At 47.1% G+C, this 14,423-nt stretch overlaps 1 protein-coding gene across 2 annotated transcripts in view; it reads right to left on the reverse strand.

Moving 5' to 3' along the window:
* The window catches only part of FAM234B (family with sequence similarity 234 member B), a 393,337-nt gene that overhangs the window by 157,179 nt on the left and 221,735 nt on the right, over positions 1–14,423 (reverse strand). For both annotated transcript variants that reach the window (XM_069652723.1, XM_069652722.1), the window contains exon 6: positions 4,484–4,631. In XM_069652723.1, coding sequence (XP_069508824.1) covers positions 4,484–4,631 — 148 coding nt within the window. The remainder of the gene's footprint in view (positions 1–4,483; positions 4,632–14,423) is intronic.

A 14,423-nucleotide genomic window follows, 5' to 3' on the forward strand; every position in this document is an offset into this window, starting at 1 on the left:
GCAAAGAGGAAGGTCTGCTTCTGGAACTGGAGATGGTTCTCCTCAAGTTTCAAAGAGGCAGGGAGGCTGTTCCAGAGGGAGGCCCCAGCAGAGGAAAGAGATCTACCACTAGCTCGCTGCTTGGAGAAGCGACTGACCCTGAGGGAGTTGGAGGCGGATGAGCGAAGTGCTCGAGAAGGAAGATATTTAGGGGGAGACAGTTGAAGGTATTGCGGTCCCAGGCCCCAGAAGGCCTTGTGGACAATGCAGAGGGTTTGAACTTAATCCTCGCCACTACTGGGACCCAGTGCAGAGATTTCAGTCCTGGAGAGATGCAGAACCTGGGCTTGAGGCCAAGGACAATTCTCGCAGTCCTGTTTTGGATGCGTTGTAGAGGGTGCAGAGTAGAGGCAGGAAGATTTTGAAAAGGCTGTTGCAGTCGTCCAGCCTAGAGAAACCCAGAGCTCTGGAGACAGTGAGCTTCTGGGGGAAGGAGAGGAAAGGAAGAATACCTCTGAGGAGGTGCAGCTGGTAGTGTGACTTCTTAGAGACATCAGAGATGTGATGAGAGAAGGAAAGTGTGGAGTCGAAGATGACCCCAGGTTTTTGGCCTCTCTGGTGGGAGCAGGAAGAGGGCCAAGAGCAGCCGGCCAGAGAGACAGGAAGGAGGGAGCAGGAGTGCCGATGAGGAGAATCTCTGCCTTGCTGGCATTGAGGCAGAGATCATTGGTTGCACACCACTCCTGGATGGCGGACAGACAGTCACAGATGAGAGAAGGAGAAGAGGTGGCTGAGGGGAGCCTGAAAATGTCATCCGCATAGCACTGAAAGGTGGGGGCAGAGTGTGGCTATGCGGCGGGCAAGAAGTGCCAGGTATTGGTTGAACAGCCAGGGAGAGAGGTTAGACCCCTGGTGAACACCACAGGTAGAGAGAGAGATGGAGGAGAGGAAGGACCCGAGTTCGACCTGGGAGGGTCGATTCGAGAGGAAGGTGGTCAGACAGGCCAGGGCCTGATCAGTGATACCAGGGTTATCATGGAGACGCTTGAGCAGGATGGCATGGTTGACCATGTCGAAGGCAGAAGAGAGATCAAGTAAGATGAGGACACAGGGTGTGTTGGAATCAAGGTTGGAGAGCAGGTCTTCACAGATGTTCAGGGGAGCAGTTTCCGTGTTTCTGGCAGCTCTGAAGCCAGACTGATGGCCATGGAGACAGCCAACAGATTCTGAGTGAAGATTAAGCTGGGAGATGGCCAGCTTTTCCACGAGTTTGCCCAGGAAAGGAGTGATGGAGATGGGACGATAGTTAGCTGGGCAGGAGCGGTCGGCAGAGGGTTTCTTAAGAAGTGGGTGCACAAGGGAGTGCTTCAAGGGGGAGGGGGAAGACTCCCGTGGCAAAGGAATGGTTGCAGAAATCAGTCAGAGCAGGAGCCAGGGTATCAATATGGTCCTTGATGGTTTTGGAGGAACAGGGTTGAACCTGTTTTGATGAGACTTTCATAGATCGGACTTGTCTAGAAACCTCTTCTGGGGAGAACAGGGGAAAGGCATAGAAGCATGGAGGAGAGGTGGCCGAAGAAGGGCCAGAGGAAGAACAGGGAGTGGACAGAGAAGGAGGAGAGGCAGAGAGAGGACAGGATGTCCTGGGTTTTAGAGATGAAATGAGAAGCCAGGGCAGTGCGAAGGGAGGAGGGGATAGAAGAGGTAGATACTGCAGCAGGATTGGCAATCTCCTTGCAGATTTTAAAGAGTTTGGCCGAGTTGTTAGATGCCGCAGAGACACGGGCTTGGAAGTGGGCTCTCTTCTTGGTGCGGACAGAGCCAGTATTGCCTTTGGAGCAGGCGGCAAGCCAGTTTGTCAGAGGACGTACCGGAAGCATGCCATTTCCTCTCAGCCACCCTGCACTTGTGTTTAAGGGTGACAAGGTCGTAGTCATACCAAGAGTTGCACTTGGCTTTGGGCTTCAAGCGGATTCTCATGACAGGGGCAAGAACATCAAGAGTATCAGATATAGCAGAGTGGAGCATGGAAAGGGCTGTGTTAGGGTGTAAGTCAGCCAAGGGGGAAGGAGGTGGGGCGGAGAAAATGGCGGCAAAAGCCTCAACAGACCCACGCTTCATGGGTCGGATAACCGAGAAGGTAGGCGTCAGTGCTGGAGTTGGCTTGGCCTGGGGGGTAGAGAGGGTGAGCTGTGAACAAAGGAGAAAGTGATCACTCCAGGAGAGAGGAGTGGTCAGTGGGGATGATAGGGGAAGGTCTGAAGAGATCAGAACATCCAGAGAGTGCCCTGCAGAGTGAGTCAGGCCAGAGGGGAGAATAGAGAGTGAGAGGGAGTCGCAAAGGTCACGAAAAAGTCCAGTGGAAGGACAGGAAGTATCCAGATGGATATTGAAGTCTCTATGAAGGAGGAGTTCAGTGGTTGAGACCAGGAGGGAAGAGGAGAGGTCTGCCCACTCAGAGGAAGGTGGAGGTCTGACCAGGTGGCCGATAGTAGCCACAGTAAGGGAATAGCCATGAGAGAGAGAGATAGAGTGGAGAGTGTGCTCACTGAGAAAAGAATGAAGTTCAGATTTCTGAGAAATGATTGAAGATAGAAGGTTAAAGTCACCTACGAGAATGGCATGATGTTTAGTGGAAAGAGGATCAAGGAGTTGCCCAAGATCATCAAAGAATGGTCTAGTGGGGCCAGGAGGGTGATATATGGAGATGATGTGAACCACGTGAGGCAATGGTAGAGATGGTGAATTCAAACGATGTAGGAGAGGACGTGGCATTGGAGATTTGTGAGCAGTTTAGGTGGGAAGAGAGTAGGTGTCTGCCACCTCTGTCAGTCAGTCGAGGAGAGTGAATGAAGGTTCGTTTGGAGTCAAGTAGGGCCATCAGAGTAGCAGTGTCGGATGGAGAAATCCAGGTTTCAGTGATAGCAAGAAGGCCCTTGGGAGGAGAGTTGGAGTAAAAATAGTTAGTGATAAAGAACGTTTTGTTGCATACAGACTGAGCATTTCAGAGTGCAATATTCAGTTGATGAGGTAATGAAGGTTGCGTCTCAGAGGAAGAGAGGCCAGGAGGATAGGTGTTAGAGGAGGTATGGTTAGCTTGTCAGCTTTGTTTGGTGGAAGGAGGTGGAAGAGAAATGGAGTACTGGGAGTTTTGAGTTTTATAATAGGGCTAGGAAAGACAGAAGTTGTAGCATGATTGGAGAAAGCGTAGTGAGAGGTAAGTAGGAGCAGCAGCAGGGGGAGCAGGAGTGAAAGCATGATAGGCGAATAGCACACAGTTTGGAGGGTCAGTACAGTAATTAGGAAGCTAGGGGTACTTGCAGGTGTATGCAAATAGTTGTTTTAGTGGAGTATTGGAGTTAGGTTTGCATGTTTGTGTGCTGTATGCAAAGCATTTTTCTGGCAACCTGTGGACAACAGGGGCTAATAGGGAACACAGAATGAAATGGAGAAGACTATAGTAGCAACCCGTAGCTCTGTCTCCCCTTTGCTCTGGACACCCGGGCAAATGGAGGCCCAAAGAACAGTGCATATATACCCAAAGTAACCCAGAAGTAACCTGGTCAGAGGTCACAAGGGCAGTGTCTAGATCGATCCCGGAGGCTTCCTTTAGGTCTCCTGATCTCTGAAGCAGCCTCAGGCAGATGGAAAGAGGGCTTCTGGTGGTGTTGGGGTGAGCTCTGTGTTGCTCCCAGCCCAGCAGAAACCCCTTTTGGAGGGGGAAAGACCATCCAAAGATGGCGGTTTTGGGGTCAGAAGTCACAGGGACAGTCCCTAGATCTATCTTTTAGGTCTCCTGACCTCTGCATGCAGCATCAGATAGATGGAAATCAGCAGTTCCCTTGGTACTGGGCCAATTTACAAAATGGACTGAAGACCTGTCCAATGACATCTTTCATGTACTCCGACAGTAAATACCTTAGCATGTGTTTGCTTGAAGTTGCAAATACATAGCGTGAGGGAGGGGGCAAACAAACTAGGAAGATTTTTTTTATTGCAATCACAATTTGGAAAGGAGAAACTCCTCTTCAAAGAAGAAAAGGGCACAGCAAAAACAAAGCAATTCCGACAAAATGGGTGGTACTAGAGGAATGCAGTTGTTTTCCGAATTGATGGATAGATGCAAAAAATGCAAACATGAGGAACTCGGTGTGGTGGTTAGTGGCATACAGGCGGAAGGCAGAGCTGGCACATTGGGGGTCATGCGCTTGTCTTTGGAGTAAATATTTTCCGGCCAATCAGGGGGCCTCAGGCTATACCAAACTGGAAATGGAAGTAAGCAGGATGACTGGACGAAACAATCACTATTTTGGAAAAAATAGCCAGAGCACTACAAGAGCCAGAAAACATCCAGTGGAGCATAGGCACATCAACGAATTCCCAATTACTCCTGCACCAACACCTCCTTTTCAACTATTGTGTGAACTGTGTGATGGTACAAGTGAAGATACAACTTCAAAATCAGTTAAGTTGAAAAAATAGTAGGACAGATTCTGCTGCTTACCTAATCCAAATAAAATATAGTAGGTTCCCTGGTTGGTGACATGAACTTGTGGCACAATCAATTTGCCGTTTCCGAGAACGTTGTATTTCACTGGTCCACCAAGAGGCTTTCCGATTTTGCCCGATACCAACAGAAAGGTGAGAGTTGGCTAGAAGGGAAAAGAACATGCCAACATTAAAGAAGGCCAAACTATGCCCTTGGAGATCAATGCTGTATCAAGGATTACATTAAGCAGTTACACCCAAACAGACAGCATGATGTCCCCATCATAGCCCATACTTAGATACACTTATTAACACATCTGCTTTTATTATTTAAAGCACCAGAAGGAGCATATCACATCCAGATTCATGTTCAACAGAGCTACCATGCAGGCAGAATTCTATGCACGCGTGCATTTACAAATGGGGGGTTGTGTGAAGACATCTTAGGCAAACACAATGAATTGCCCACACAAGACGACCACCATAGAGGCTGGGAAGGTTACTGGACAGCTATGGTATTATTTCTCCTAAGGCTTCTTTGTATCATTAAACATGTCACCATTCTAAGATGGGCTATGTTGTTGACCCGATGGAACAAAACAGAAATAGGTCTACTAAAACGTCTGGGTTAAAACTACCTTCAAAAGAGTAGCACAAGCAAGAGAAGACTGCTTTGCACCAGGTTATGGTAGCTCGCCCATTGGTCTCGTCCCTTCCTTGAGCTGTTGTGTGACTGCGCGGCTACTGCTATGCGTCTTCCTCTAAGCCCTCTCTTTCCCATACTCTGTACTCTGAGTGTCCGGATGGTCGATGTTTTCGCTTGAGGTCCAGGTTTTCTTTTCTGTCCCCTGAAATACAGACCACTACGAGGGTTTGGGGTGAACCGGTGGGTGTCAGCAGGGTAATGCAGTCTCAAGCCCTCTTTCCAGGTAACTGAAGCTACTGCATAGTAGGACAATCCACAGAAAAAAAAGGTAGGAGAGACTGCTGATTTTAATCATTTATTCAGTTTACTCTTACTAGAGCTCCTCACTTACCTTTGTTTTGTTGGATCTACAAGAAAGAAAATCACAGCCGAAAAGAACGAGACTCAATACAGCCAAGCTGACATCTTTGCATTCTGAAAATGTTGAACTTGCTTGTTTGACATTTGTCCCCTGCTTTTCATGTAATTTAAGTGGGGGACACCCCCATAACCCCCGAAGCCCATAATGGCGAACTAGGGGAGCAGGGAACAGCCCCACAACCATTGCCCCCCCCCTGCTCAGCATTATGGGATTCAAAGTTTTCTACTATGCTGAATGTGCACAAAACCTGCATTCAGCATTTTCTTTCGTTCTTTTCGACCATTGCCATTTTGTTTGCCCATCTTTCCCTCGGCAGTGAGATCTCAGGGTATCTCATTCCACTGCGCGTTACAGGGCCAAGGGGGAGTGAAGGGTTTGGCATCTGGGGTCTACAAATACGGATGGAAAGTGATTGGCAAGCTAAAGAAAATGAAGCCAGACAGCAATCTCTGTAGGAAATCGCAGAAGCCATTCAGAAAAATCAGACAGAATAAAAACAGTCAGAATTTAGCAAGGGATACTCCTATATAGAAATAGATTGCGACAAGAAAGATATCCATCTAGTACACAAGTGGCAACGGGGGACATCACACGTGCATCGCGCAGAGAGGCAGCATGCGCCAGGCGCAGCGCAAAACAGCTTTTCCGCACGCAGCATATTCATGGATTTCCCGAGCCATAACCAGCCGTGGAGCAGTGAACATCCTGCAGTGCCAGTTACACCCCCAACACCACACGTTGCGCAGGAAAAAGCCAGTGAAAAGTCCAATATGGAGTAAAGGCCCTGCGCTACCCTTGGCCCAGCACACAGCACCCCCCCCACCATTGTATTCCCGTGAAAAATCAGACTGTACCCCGCTCGCAGCAGTGAAATCGCATGAAAATGGCGTAGCGCACAGCCGTGAAATCACATACCCCGCTCGTGCCAGTCAAATCGAGTGAAAAGTGCCTTGCGTACACACGCGAAATCACATACCCCGCTCCCGCCAGTCAAATTGTGTGAAAAGTTCCTTGCGTACCACCCGCAAAATCGTATACCCCGCTTGCGCCACTCAAATCACGTGGAAAGTGCCTCGCTAACCCCCGCGAAATCGCATACCCCGCGCGTGCCAGTCAAATTGCGTGAGGATGGCCTTGTGTACCCCCTGCCAAATCCCGTACCCCACCCACGCCAGCCAAATCACATGGAAAGGGCTGCGCGCATGGTGACCGGTGATGAGGGGGTCCCCTCTGTGATGTGGGCTGCCTGTGAGGCATGGTCATGAGTGTTGGGGGGTTCCATGAGGTGTGGGCTCCCTGCGGGGTATGGTCACGGGTGATGGGGTGGTCACTTGTGGTGTGGGCTGCTTCCGGGGAATGGGTATGCGTGATGGGCTGCCTGCAGGGCATGGTCATGGGTGTTGGTGGTCCCCTGTGGTGTGTGCTGCCTGCGGGACATGGGTCCAGATGATGGGCTGCCTGCAGGGCATGGTCATGTGTGTTGGTGGTCCCCTGTGGTGTGGGCTGCCTGTGGGGCATGGACACGGGTGATGGGCTGCCTGCGGGGCATGGTTGTGGGTGTTGGTGGTCCCCTGTGGTGTGGGCTGCCTGTGGGGCATGGGTACAGGTGATGGGCTGCCTGCAGGGAATGGTCATGGGTGTTGATGGTCCTCTGTGGCGTGGGCTGCCTGCAGGGAATGGTCATGGGTGATGGGCTGCCTGCGGGGTATGGACACGGGTGTTGGGGGCCCCATGTGGTGTGGGCTGCCTGCCGGACATGGTCAAGGGTGTTGGGGGGCACCATGTGGTGTGGGCTGCCTGCAGGGCATGGGTATGGGTGATGGGCTGCCTGCAGGGCATGGGTGTTGGTGGTCCCCTGTGGTGTGGGATGCCTGCGGGATATGGACATGGGTGATGGGCTGCCTGCGGGGCATGGTCATGGGTGTTGGGGGGGCCCCATGTAGTGTGGGCTGCCTGCGGGGCATGGTCACAGGTGATGGGGGGGTCCTCCCCACAGCAAAGTGTGTGAAAACGCCCTTGCGTACACGCTCACAAGCTAAATTGTGTGAAAGTGCCTCGCTTACCACACCCATGAAAGCAAACACCTGCCAAATGACCACAACCCACAAACATAACACAACCACCTCAAAACCTATCCGCTTCCATTAACATTCTGAAACAATAATTACAGCCAATGCACAAACTCTTCAATACATACCCGCTTCACCCAATGGTCTGCTAACTACCCAAAACCAACATCAGAGTATACCCAGTAGTGCGCCCAGTACATCACACCCTTCTCCCACCTAAACAAATACAGCATTTGACCCATCTCTCACTCCTCCACCCTCTCCAGCCACTCTTCCACACCAAGAAACTCCCCAAAATTAGATTTCTGCTCCACACTGCGCTGTCCGTGGATCCAAAATGGCGGACGCATCAAGAAAATGTGATGCACCTCACGCTTCATTCCAACCAATCAGCGAACACGACGTAGGTCGATTGGCCAATCGGTGTCCTTTCCGCAGAGCAAGCAGACCTACTTTTTGGACACACACACACACACACACACACACACACACACACACACTGTTCTGGAGACTGTACACGGTTGGCATGACAAGATAAAGACCTCCATTGATTGGGCGGGCAACCTCCTAGACTGAAAGAGGTCAGCTTTCAAGCGGGAGTCACCACGATCTGGCTTCAACGGCAATCCTTGTGGTGCAAACAAGGGGTCAGACCCTACATTGCTATTCTTCAGTCAGGAAGGCTAATACTGCAGAAGCAGACATCTTGTTCCACAAGTTGAAGATCGACAAGGTTTCATGGACTAACGACGACTGCTGCAGCGAGGAAGCCCAAGATTAGTCCACCAGGTGGTCCAGGGACATTTCCAAAGGCTCAGTAGGCACAGATCGAGCAAGGGATGGGACTTGTTCCTACAGGTCCAAGGGTCGAAGCACTGACACTACCAAGGCCTTCTTGAGATCAGGAGATAGGAGCATTGCTACACTGGGACTTGGCTGGTGGCAATGCTGGTTAGATGCAACAGGTGTCCTCTTGTTGCCAGTGGGCTACACTTCTTCATAGGGTTGTTTGCTCAACAATGATTTGTCAAATGGCTGAAACAGTCCTTTTATCGAGGATTTGGACTGAAGCAAAGCCCATCAATGATAAAGATCTGCACCATTCAAACTGGCATGGCCTGTCCATCATGAACAGTCTCTGACCAACACATCTGCCTAGCAACAGTCACACTGCGACTTGGATGTGTACTGGGTCCAGTCAGACCCAGCCCACACATACAGCCACACAAAGAGACTTCTACTTTGCCCGGCAAAGCAGAGGCTTTGCCTGGGAAAAGGGCTTGCCATATATGTCAATTCCAGCCCCAAGAGGGCAGGAAGAAGGCCAAGGCACAAAATGGCTAATGGACAGTCAGAAATGTCATGGCATGGCAATTTGAGAGGATATGGTACTCAAAATGGCATTATGCAGTAAAATGCAAAAGTCCACAAGTAAAAGGGCAAAGACACAGTAGAAAAATATCTGCTGCAAACCAGCCCATCCTGGATGCATAGTAATTGCAACAACAAAGTTGCATAAGAAAAAGTTATAAGGATACAAAGCATCCTACCCACATTTCACTTTAAATTGATGCGTGCAGTTTTAAAAATACAAGAATTCCACTAAGGGAGACAGGGTCTCCCAGTATCGATAGTCTTATGGACTGTTTCAGCATGTAAGTAAGCAAAACATAAGGGGAGTAAAGGGCTTTGCTTAGCTCCAAAAAGTCAGGTCAGGAAGCAGACAATATCAATAAGAGAGGACGGCCCATTAAGCTTGAGGGAGGGACTTGAGGGAGGCCAGCATCTATGGGATAGGGAGATCTTTGACACTTTGTCTGTTCCTTCCTGACACGGTTTGCTTTGATTACATTCTCCAGAGGTGTTAGAAAGATTGTCTTTTTTCTTCAATAGACCTAATTGGGACACACTTTCTCTTTGCTGTGTTTTGTCTCCTGACCTGACATTTTAGGTGGCGGTTCGAGGGTGAGAGTAGAGCCTTCTGCTTTATGCTCATTGTTATGTAGAGAATGATCAGTACATAGGATTATCAGTGCTGAGAGACTGTGTCGCTATTAATTTCTTGTATTTTCACAACTGCACACATCACACTTACGTCAAGCGTGTTAAGGATGCTTTGCACCCTCATAATTCTTTCATATGTAACATTTTGGTTACAAATGCAGTGTGTCCAGAATGGGCTAGTGGAAGTGTATATTTTCCTTCCGTGTCTTAAAAGCTTTATTTTTCAACTTTAACTTTGGTGGTGAATTTGCATATATAGTTGCTTCTTTGCACTTTGGGTTTAGGCTTAGTCCTTTGCATGCCTCTATTAGGTTTGCCTTTCCTGTGTCCAATCCAGGCAATTTTAACACACATCACTGAGAGGTTCCGTAGCAGGGTGGGTTTCTGATATAGTTGGTCTCTTTAGGATACAAACTCATGAAATGGGAGCCATGTGTTTACAAAACTTTGGTATTTGCCTATTATCAGTGCATATAAATTTTCCATGGCCATGATTTTACACATTTGATCCACCACATTTATTTTATTTATTTATTTATTCATTCATTCATCTGTAGAGCGCACATAGCCCAGAGGCGACTAGCTGCTGAATTACAATTTAAGGATATGGTTACAGATTTGGCATCTTAGAAATCGTTACTTTACACAATTAGACACAATACATTTCATATAAACATTACACAGTGAATTTACAGTAAGTTCAGACTCCGAGATCACACTAATTTACATATTTAAATTTTGTTGCAGATCATTATCCTGATTTGTACTAAGAGCGATACCCTAAGAAGCTATTGCAAAAGGTTGAATCTGAAGAGCAGGGTGTTGAGGTTTTTTCTGAATGACCAGAATGAGGTGTCATTTCTCAGTTGGAGGGGGAAGAGCGTTCCATAATTTTGGGGATACTACCGGGAAGCTTGAGCCACCTCCTCTCTGTCTTCTATAACTAGGGATAGAAAGCATGTTAGTATAGGCAGAGCAGGTTGGTCTGTTTGTATTGGCTTTGCAGATGAGTTTGCTGAGGTATTTAGGGGCCTTGTTAGCGATACACTTGTGTGTCATCGTCAAGATTTTGAAGTTGATTCTGTCTTGGACGGGGAGCCAGTGAATGTTCCTTCTAGTGGATGAAATGTGGTTGTGTCTAGGGATGTTTAATGCTGCTCTTAGGGCGTTATTTTGTACAGTTTGTAATTTATTGATGTTTCTAGTGCTAGTTCCTGCAAAAAGAGAGTTGCAGTAATCAATCCTAGAGAGTATCAAGGCCCTAGCCAGGGTGATAGAGTTTTCTGTAGAGAGAAAGGGGCGGCTGGCTCTTATCAGTTTAGCCGTATATGCAGCTGAAGAGACAACAGCATTGACCTGCCTATTTAGTGAAAGTGTGGAGTCAATATATAACCCTAGGGTTTTTATTTCAGTAGCCACTGGGATGGTGTTGCCGTTGATAATGAAGGAGTTGTAGCACTGTGAGAGATTACTAAGTTTCCGGTGAGGATAAGCTCTGTCTTATCATCAATGAGGCATAGTTCATTACATGCCATCCAAGCTTGGATTGCAAGGTATATTTTGTTTAAGTTTATGGTGTCAGTGTTGTAGCAACCAGTTATCGGTATGAGAATTTGAGTATCATCCGCATAGTTTGTATATGTGATACCCATATTATCAAGTTTATCAAACAAAAGCTTAGTAAAAGCATTATAAAGTGTGGGGCACATTACCGGGGCAGGGTGTGCTGCCGAGGTGTCCAAGAAGTGTTCTGTTAGATAAAAACGATTTGATCCAGTTGATTGAGTCTGGGGAGAATTGGGCTGCAGTTTCAAGGTGCTGGCATAGTATATCATGGTTGACCTAATCAAACGCTGCAGAAAGGTCTAGCAGCAGGAGGATGCAAAGTTCTCCTTTGTCTATGTACTGGTCCATTTGAGTTTTCAAACCAAGTAAGGCTGTTTTGGTGCCATGACCTGGTCTAAAACCAGATAGTCTTAAACCCAAGAGATGCTTGTCTTATACATGTTTTTGGATTTGCAGATAGGCTGTGCGGTTTAATATTTTAAGTAGGAAGGGAACTGTAGTAATGGGGTGAAAATTCGTTGAGATATTAGGGTCTAAGGTAGGTTTTTTAAGCAATGGTCGGACCCCAGCTATTTTAGGTCATTAGGGACTGTGTTGGAGGCAAACGAGTTGTTGATGAGACTGGTGAAAAACGGTGCCAGTTCAGCTGCACAGTCTTTTACCAGGATAGCGGGGCAGATATCACCTTTGTATCTAGATGCTTTTAGGCTTTTGATAATGTTGATTGTGTCTAGGGTAGTGAGTGGGGAGAATGTAACACCTTAGCTGTATTTGGGATAAGGTCTGTGGTTGGTGGGGTAATATTAAGGTTAAGTTTGGATTTATTTTTCAATTTTCCTTTGTAGTAGTGAGATTTTGTCAGCGAGGGCGTTCTGAATATTGGAGTACTATTGTTCGTCTTTAATCGTAAAATCTGGAGTGGGTGCTGGTGATTCTAATTCCCGGAGGATAGTGAAACGCTCTCTGGTGTTAGATTGGGTGTTGAATATTCTTTGATTGTAAACACTTTTAGATTAGATGATTTCATTCTTATAGTTATTTGCTAGGGTTTTGAATTGAGTTCGGTTTTCTTGAGTTGGTAGTTTGATCCATTTATTTTCAGCAGATCTTTTTAATGCCCAGAGCGCTTTAAGTTCAGGGGAGAACCAAGGACCGACATGAGCTCAGGGTTTAATCTTCTTACTTTTTAGCAGAGCCGTTTTATCTATGGCTGCAAGCATGATTTCATTGTAATGGTTGACTAGCTATGATGGGGTCGGTATCCTGGTGAGCTAGTTCTAGGATAGGGTTGAGTAATGGTAACATGCTGTCTCGGTTAATATTTTTAAGGTTTCTAGAAAGGGTTGGAGATGATGACTGAGGCTGTTTCGGAATCTTGGTAGTGATGTTAGTGGTGACTATGATAAGGTTATGATCTGACCAGGGCAAGGGGGATTAGATTGGATGATGGTGAAGCAGTTAGTGTTGGCTAGCCAATCTAATGTGCATCCTTTATCATGAATAGGTGTGATGATTCTTTGAGTAAATCCTTAGGCTTCAATGGAATTAGCTGAAGTGTCTAAGGGGTCGTACAGGCCTAGATTGAAGTCACCCATAATGATCATTTTGGAATGAGGTTTCATGTTGTGTGTTAATAGTGTTGTAATGTCCTCTTCGAAGGTAGAGATAGGAGCCTGGGGGTCTGTAGATATGAAGTGTGAGTGTACAGGTCAGTGTAATGGAGATTTTTAGTGAGATGGCTTCTCCCGATGTGAATGGTAGATCAGGGGCTATTCTTATGTTAAGGGCCTCTTTAGCTAGTAAAGCTACTCCACCACCTCTTGTGGTAGATCTGTCTTTCCCATTTCAAAAGTGTACAAGTGGAAAATTATCATGGCCTCCACTATAGTTCTGCAACCACGATTTCAAAAAAGAGGTCTAATAAAGTGCCTCCTCAGTGGCAGTGTAACTGGGCACAGCAATAAGAAGCGTTTTAAATCCTCGATAACGCTTTTACACAGCGGGCACATTGGCGAAACAGCGCTCTAACAATTATGTTTCAGCAAAGCTATTAGTAAAATACCTAGGCGAAATGTTATGTACAGTGCTCTTTCATATTTTGGAGTTAGATTTTATTCTAAACGGCACATCAAGATCAAAGGGTAATGATCACCATCTTCTCGATTTAAGACTTCCATAGCAATGATCCTATATCAGTGCTGGAATGTCATCATAATCAATTAGTGAGTTTCCCCGGTGCCCTCTAAAAGTCTCTCTGACTGGGAAAAAAGATGGAACTTGTCCATTGACTATCCCTGAGCCATGTTCAAGCAATAAAAGATTAAGTACCCTCCCATTTTAGAGGTCGAGGTTACAAAGGGGTCAACCCCCCTACCATATCCTTTACTGGGTCTCGATCAGCCTTTAAAATCCCCATTTCCAACATTGGCACTACAATTGTCCACTAAAATCATTATGGCTTCAGGACTCCTGGCCACACTAGCAACATAGGTTTCAAGGTGCTTCAGTGGCAGATCAGAGGCGCCTTGTCCATTCTAAAACCAGAACAAGCTGATCACCACCCACTGAGGTCATCTTAAGAGACAAATTATCTGTAGTCATGGACTGCCTTTTCTCTAGTCAAGACTCCTCCTGGGGCACCAGTCTAGCAGGATCTGAAAGAGACCTGAACCTAAGAGGTTACTGCCCCAGCCCCTTGCTCCACCAATGACTCACCACTCTGCATGAACAGAGAACCCATCTTCTGAGGCCGAGTCAGTGGTAGGTCACAGATGGAAAAGGAATCAATCCAAGCTTCAGAGGTGGTCCAAGGGTTTTTATTGAAACATAAATGGCTCAAGACCGTTGTGTCCATCTCATCTCAATGCGCCCTGTCCATAACCCAGACCTCCTTAGACTCAGGTTAGTAAACATTGATTATTCCACCATCAAACTGTCAATCTGCTAAAGTAACTGGGATGTTGACCTAAAGGCCCTGGCCTTATCTCACTGAATTCCCTGGGGACTTCCTAACTAACTGCACTCTAGACAGTTGTTAGTAATCAAATGTGCATGGGATCTGTGGCAGTCTTTTCCCCTCAATTTCTCAACTGCATCTCTACCTTTCTCATACACTCCTTCTCCAAGTCCACCATCCTTGTCACTGTAGGCTTTGACATGTTGTGTCTGGTGGTTGCCTTTGTGGTTCCTTTAGGGAAGCAAGGGCCTGCTTATTTGTGGCAGGGGTCACAGGTGCTAATCAGAGAATAGT

The sequence above is a fragment of the Ambystoma mexicanum genome, chromosome 3p (assembly GCF_040938575.1).
Source record: "Ambystoma mexicanum isolate Mex_15411 chromosome 3p, UKY_AmexF1_1, whole genome shotgun sequence".
Taxonomy (NCBI): Eukaryota; Metazoa; Chordata; class Amphibia; order Caudata; family Ambystomatidae; genus Ambystoma; species Ambystoma mexicanum.